This window comes from Chroicocephalus ridibundus, chromosome 1 (genome assembly GCF_963924245.1).
Source record: "Chroicocephalus ridibundus chromosome 1, bChrRid1.1, whole genome shotgun sequence".
Taxonomy (NCBI): Eukaryota; Metazoa; Chordata; class Aves; order Charadriiformes; family Laridae; genus Chroicocephalus; species Chroicocephalus ridibundus.
The window spans coordinates 137,919,364-137,925,363 of record NC_086284.1 but is presented as its reverse complement, the minus strand read 5'-3'; the positions used below and the strand labels follow the sequence as shown (position 1 = coordinate 137,925,363).

The 6,000-nt window shown below is 48.0% G+C and overlaps 1 protein-coding gene across 3 annotated transcripts in view; it reads left to right on the top strand.

Annotated features, from left to right (window-relative positions):
• The first annotated feature begins 619 nt into the window (after nt 1-619).
• The window catches only part of LRP6 (LDL receptor related protein 6), a 129,810-nt gene continuing 124,429 nt past the window's right edge, over nt 620-6,000 (top strand). For all 3 annotated transcript variants that reach the window (XR_010073666.1, XM_063355443.1, XM_063355434.1), the window contains exon 1: nt 620-789. Coding sequence is in view for 2 of the 3 variants with exons in the window: in XM_063355443.1 (XP_063211513.1) it covers nt 735-789 (55 nt within the window). In the remaining variant the exon portion in view is untranslated. The remainder of the gene's footprint in view (nt 790-6,000) is intronic.

Below are 6,000 nucleotides of genomic sequence, written 5' to 3'. Positions count from 1 at the left end.
CGGCGGAGGGAGTGAGAAGAACGGTAAAATAGTCCCGCTGGAATGCGACAGCGGCCGTCGTCCCCCGCCGCGCCCCCTCACCCTGCCCCCCGGCGGGCACCTCCGGCCAGGGCACCGCCACCCTGCCCGCCCTCTCCCCCGCCGGGGTGCGGACCCCGCCGGGCTTTTATCACCCACGGGGCTCCCAGGCGTGTGTGTGAGACTGTTCGTGTGTGAGAGGCTGCGCGCTCGCTCCTTCCCTCTCCCTCCCTGAGAGGTGCCGGGGGAGGGCGGGCGCTGCTCCGGGAGCCGTCCGGGCGCGGCGCGGGGAGGCGAGGCCGGGCCGGGGGAGGAGAAGAAGAAGAAGGAGGAGGAGGAGGAGGAGGAGGGAGGACTGTATCCCTGCGCCTGTGCGCGCCCGGCGGAGGCGGAGGCCGGGCGAGCGAGCGGAGGGGGTGGATGGGGGAACGGCCGCGGCGGTTGCGGTGAGGCGGCGGCCGGCATGGAGGGCAGCGCCAGCTCCCACGGCGGCGCGGCGGGGCAAGTGGCCTGCTAGGGACCGGCGAGGGGGGGAAAATCTCCGCGGCCGCCCTTCCCCGCCTTTCCCCCCCCCCCCCCCCGTCCTTGTCCCCCCCTCCCCTCTATTTCCCCATTCCCCGCCACCTCCCCCGCCCGCCTGGAAGCATGAACTGGCAGCGGAGGTGCTGCTCCTCGCCGCCGCCTCCCCGCCGGTGAGAGCGAGGAGGGAAGGGAAGATGGGGGCCGTCCTGCGCAGCCTACTTGCCTGCAGTTTTTGTTCCCTGATGAGAGGTGAGCGGCGGCGGGGAGGGGACGGGGGGGGGGGGGGGGGAGCGGGTGGAAAAGTTGCCGGGTTGGTGGCGAAGGGGCCATGTTTGGGCGTGCGGGAGGGGAGAGGCCTGGCTGCCGGCGGGGCGCGGGGCCCGCCGCGGGGGCAGCGGTCTCGCCCGGCCGCCGCCGCGGCCTCCCCGGCTCCACGGTAACTTCACACCCTCCCACCCCCGGCCCGGCCCGGCAGCCCGCCCTCGCTAGCGGCCACTTCTCTCGCCGCCCCATTGTTGTTTTCAAGTTTGTGTGGTTTGCTTGTTTGTTTGTTTGGTCTTTTTCCTTTTTTTTTTTTAAAGAGCCCCTCTGCCCCCCCCAAAACCAGCGCACCCGCTCCCATCTCTCTCCGCACCCCCGGAGCCGGCCGTGGGGGGCGGGCAGCAGCTCGGCCGCGCCGGTGTCAGGCTGTTGCCGCGGACGGGTTCCCCTCGTCGTCACCCCCCCGCGAGGGGGGGTTTACCCTGCCGGGTGTATTTGTGTGGGGAGCCCCACGTATCCAGCGTGGGGGGGGGGGGAGCGGGTTTGGAAAGTGCCCGAGAATTGGTGTTTTCCCCCCCCCGAAGCCCCCTCCGCAGCGAAGCGAGCGTGCGGAGCTGGCGAGGAGAGGGATGAATGCTCCTTCCTCTCAGCTGGGACTTGAGAGAAGTTTGTGTTTCGCTGGTGAACTGCCGCGGCTGCTCCGTGCAGCTTTAAATCGGCAGCCGGGTGCCTTACAAAAGGGGATGTCACCTCACGTAGCTGAGGGAATTTTTATCCTGGTTCCCCTGTGCAACAAAATTTCTTGCCTTATAGGGCATGCTTGGTAAGAAAACCGAGGTCTTTTTCCTTATTTTTTTTTTTCTTAATGCTGTGAACTTAACTACAGTAACTGTTTCTCTGTGTTCAGTCTTTCTGGGAAGAAATCACCTGTGGTGTTTGCATCCATCGTTTTGCTGTTTACTTTTATTTTTTTTCATACTAGATGGGGGAAGAGGCTAATTGCTAACAGTTAATCAACCACGCTTTGATTTTTGAAAATCCATCAACGCTAGTGTGTTTCGATGAAAGCTTAAGTAAAGGTGGTTTACGTTGAAGTAACTGCCCAGTCTGCAGTTGCTCAGTACTGTGGAAAACAAAAATTTTCCTCTCCTCCTTACCCTTTTTTTTTTTCCTATGCATCTGTTTGCCATATTGTATCCTGTTTGCAAAGATACAAGTATACTTATTTAAATGGACTGTGTAACATTTTGTACTCCTATTGTGGCGATTAAACCCCAATTTTCAAAAGTTAAGTTGGGTCTGGAGTATAGAGAGAAACTGTTTCCCGATTAGTACATTTTACTAAGAATGATCGTATCCATTGTTAATAAACCATTTGTTTTGCTCTAGCTTGCTGTTCAACCTAGTTCAAATGACAGCACAGACATCACTGTCATATGTAATGTCACATAATATTGTCACTGTAACTTCTTCAAATTAGTCTCAAAATAGTGACGTGTCCTTTTGCAAATTTTTGTACGCTTGATGATGCTTAATAAGACACTTTGAAGAAACATTCAGTTTATAAACCATCCGGACTGTCTTTTCTTTTCTCATCTCTCATCTTTGTCTATTGCCAAGGACATTTGTATCTGAACAGCATTTTTGTTTCTTCAGTGTTCATGTGCTCCTGCTGTTTGATCACCTACCTGAAGTCATAATCTTCTGTTTGTGACACAATAGTAATTTTCCTACTGGCTAATTGTTGCCTTAGATAGAGATAAACAGCAGGAACAGCTGAACTCTGTAGAAATAAAAATCAAATTTTAATGCATGCATCCTTCCTAATAAACAACATCTATGCAAGTAGAGTTGGTTTGAATAAGATGTGTTGAGTTCAGAAGAGGTGTCAGCAGTTCCTTAATGAGGCAGAGGCAGTGCCAGCATGAGTATGAATAAGTTTATACATGAAAGTAGAAGTGAAGTTATGAAGTTCACTATTTGGTTTGTGAATTCAATGCTGTGAAGGATGCCAAGCCAACAGCTCTGGAGTCTGAAACTCAGAAAGCGTAATAGTGTATATTTGTATATTGCAGCACCCTCTCTGCTTACAGAACTAGTTTCCCTGTTCTCGTTGACTTGAAAAAAAGCAAATGGACAGACGTTTACAACAACTGAACTGTGACTGTTACTCTGAGGAAACTATGGTAGACTCGTTTACCGATCTGGAAAGGAATAAAACTGGTAACCTGTAAGCGCAGTGCCCTGTAAACTAATAAGGACTTGAAGAAGTATCAGGCCGTTACTAGTCAGAAATGCATGCACAGGGCAAGTCCCCTATCTTTCAAAGTCATCCAAGGACTGCAGCAAGCCAGATCCTACTGACGTTTTCAGGGCAGGTATTTGGATTTCTAAGAGGCAGGAGGTAACTGTCATGATATCTTGCTCTGGAGGTTCTGTGGTTGGTGTGTTGTTTTTTTTTGTATATTCCGGCTGATGGAAGGAAGGAGTCACTTTCCTGGAACCTCTTGACCCTCGTCACAGTCTGGTCTCTGTTCTCCTCTCTCAGACCCTGGTTTGATTTGAGGGATTGGGCTTCCTCCTCTCTGACCATCAATGGTGCCTCTTGAAGCCTTTCCCTGAGGATACGTATTGAGGAGCGAGTTAGAGCTGCTTCATGGCAGCTCTGCTGTATTCTTCTTGACAGCTCTGAAACCAATCAGGATCTTGTTAGATAATTGACAGTTGCAAAGAGGCAATAGCAGTGGCATCACATCTGTCAGGGAGCTACAGATAAAGTGTGAAACTGAGGTTTCAACTTTTTAATAAGTGATAAAGAGAGAGTTCTTCCTCTGTAAGAATTCATGGCTTGCTTTTCTTCCAGAAATAACTCTCCAGTCAGCATGCAATTGCTGTTTTGTTTTGGTTTTAAACCCCGATCATGCAGACAGTGCATAAAGCTCTTGTTTGAATAGGAATTTTATAGCTGATGTTTGTACAGACATACTGAACATTGCAGACCTCTGTGCTTGAGGTCAGTTAGAGAAGAAATGAAAATGCCTGTTTGGTCATGGGCATTTTAAAACTACTGTTTCCCTCTTGCACATTCAGAAAAGGGTTTGTTTTAATCTGTTGTTCTTGTTTTAATATTGTTACTGTTTTAATTTGTTTTAATCTGTTGTTACTTGCTTTTGATAAACAGATCATCTTTGCTTTTTTGTATCTTTTTAGATAGACTCGTTTGCATGTAGTTTAGAAAAGCTTAATGTTCAAGACTTGCGAAGCTGTGGCTGGAGGTGTTTGCACGTATTTTTCTATTAGAAATCAGAGAAGGGGAAAGCAATAGGCTTTTTCCTTCTGGTGTTTCCAGCTGGAGCTGTGTTTTTGCCTTTAGGCAAAGGGTCTCTTCACCTAGGACTGTACAATACTTAAATTTGACAATGAGACTTGGAAATATCCTTTTTTTTTTTTTTTTGGTAATCATCATGGTCTATTTCTTCACCCAAACTTGAATCAGCTGTATTCTAGTCATGTTTTTTCATTGTGTGATTCCTCAGAAATCTGTGCGCCTTTGTCTGCTGTGATTTCCAATGCATTTTCCTCTTTCATCTCTCCACAGAACGGTCTAAAATTAGCGTGATCTAAGGTGTTACAAAATCCACCATTACTTTAATAGTTTTTGCAATTGCATCTCTGTGATATAGTTCACTTATCATCAGATTGCTTTAGCTTTTCTTTAAAACTGAAAAACTAGGGCTTAGAAAGTTTGATGGAATTTTTTTGTGCTATGTCTTGGAGGTAAGGTGAAGTGTTTTTTGGCAAGGTGCACTAAAGATATGGGGAAGTTCTGGGGATATGGGTGAAGCTGTGTATATCTGGTCAGAGGTGTCTGCAGATGATGGGCTTCTTGTATCCTTCAGTGGGAGTTATATAAAGATATTCAGGTGAAAAGCCTTGTTCATGTTCCACACCAATACTGGTTAGAGGGGCATTAATCATATTCGTGTTTCCTTTTTCCCTGGTGAACGGATTACATCTGCATTCCCTGAGTTCTAGGTAAGAAATTTGGCTATAAGCTGCTGTAGAATGGGTAGAGGTGGGTTTTTTTTGCAGGAAGATAGGTTAGGGTCTGGAGCATAGGAACCTTTCAAACTCTGTCTTTGGGAGCTGGAGAAATCTGATTCCTTTGGACATCTGTAATCCACCTTCATGATGATGTCGCATCTCAAAAATGCCAGCTTCAAAAATATCTACTGCAGTGCACGTAATATGGGATTTACTCTTTAGTTCAAATCAAGTAGAGCCAAAGATATATTTTTTTTTCCCTTATGAGGGAGTGGGGTAGGGGAAGAAAACAGGGAGAAGCAGGTCTCAATTTCTGATCTGTCACCATTCATCTCCTCTGGCAGCCAGTCTGCAGACTTAAACACTGTATTCTTTGTCCCCAGCATATTTAACCTCATTAGCTTCCTATGAAATGCTAAATACTTGGGTTGCTTTGCTGGTGGCTTCTTCAAAAGAGTCCACTTCCTTGTACTATGGGAGGGGTATGTGTTATTATCGAGTGGCACCAGAAATGCAGTTGTTACTAAAGCTTTGTTGCATGCTCCTTCTTCTGGCTGAGCTGGTGGCTCTGCTGTGCCTGTGCTCAGCTCCTCTCCTGGTTCTCTTGCTGGGGAGCGCTCATGCTTCAGCCAGCTCACCTGAGAGAGTCTTGGTTAGTAAACTACACGTGGCTGGTAAAATTCTTTGCTGCCTTCCACTTCTTTGATGGCACGTGGGCACTGTTTGTACGTCGAAGGCAGTTGTTGCCAGTGAAGCAGAATTTATATTGGTAAGGAATTCCCTACAGATGGACTTCTACCAGTGATATAAATTGCTTAGAAAGACATGAGGGGGATGCAACTGCCTTGCAGACTTCACGGATGGACCGTTCACGTTCATCACATAAAGCAGTTGGCATTGCTCACTTAAAAGTTAAGCCCTCAAACCTAAACGCTATGGCTCACCAAGGCTGACTGTTGGTGTGTATGGTTTAGGATGAACGTGCCGTGAGTACTTCCACCACTTCTGTGCCAAGTGCTTTGTAGTGATGGCTCTTCCAGAGGGTAATTGCTGTTAGGTGAAAGAAACAGAGTCTCTGATAATAACCTTTACTTTTTCAAATTATACCTCATTTGTGTAGTTTCAGAGTATTTCTGAGTAGTTTCTGTAACACTT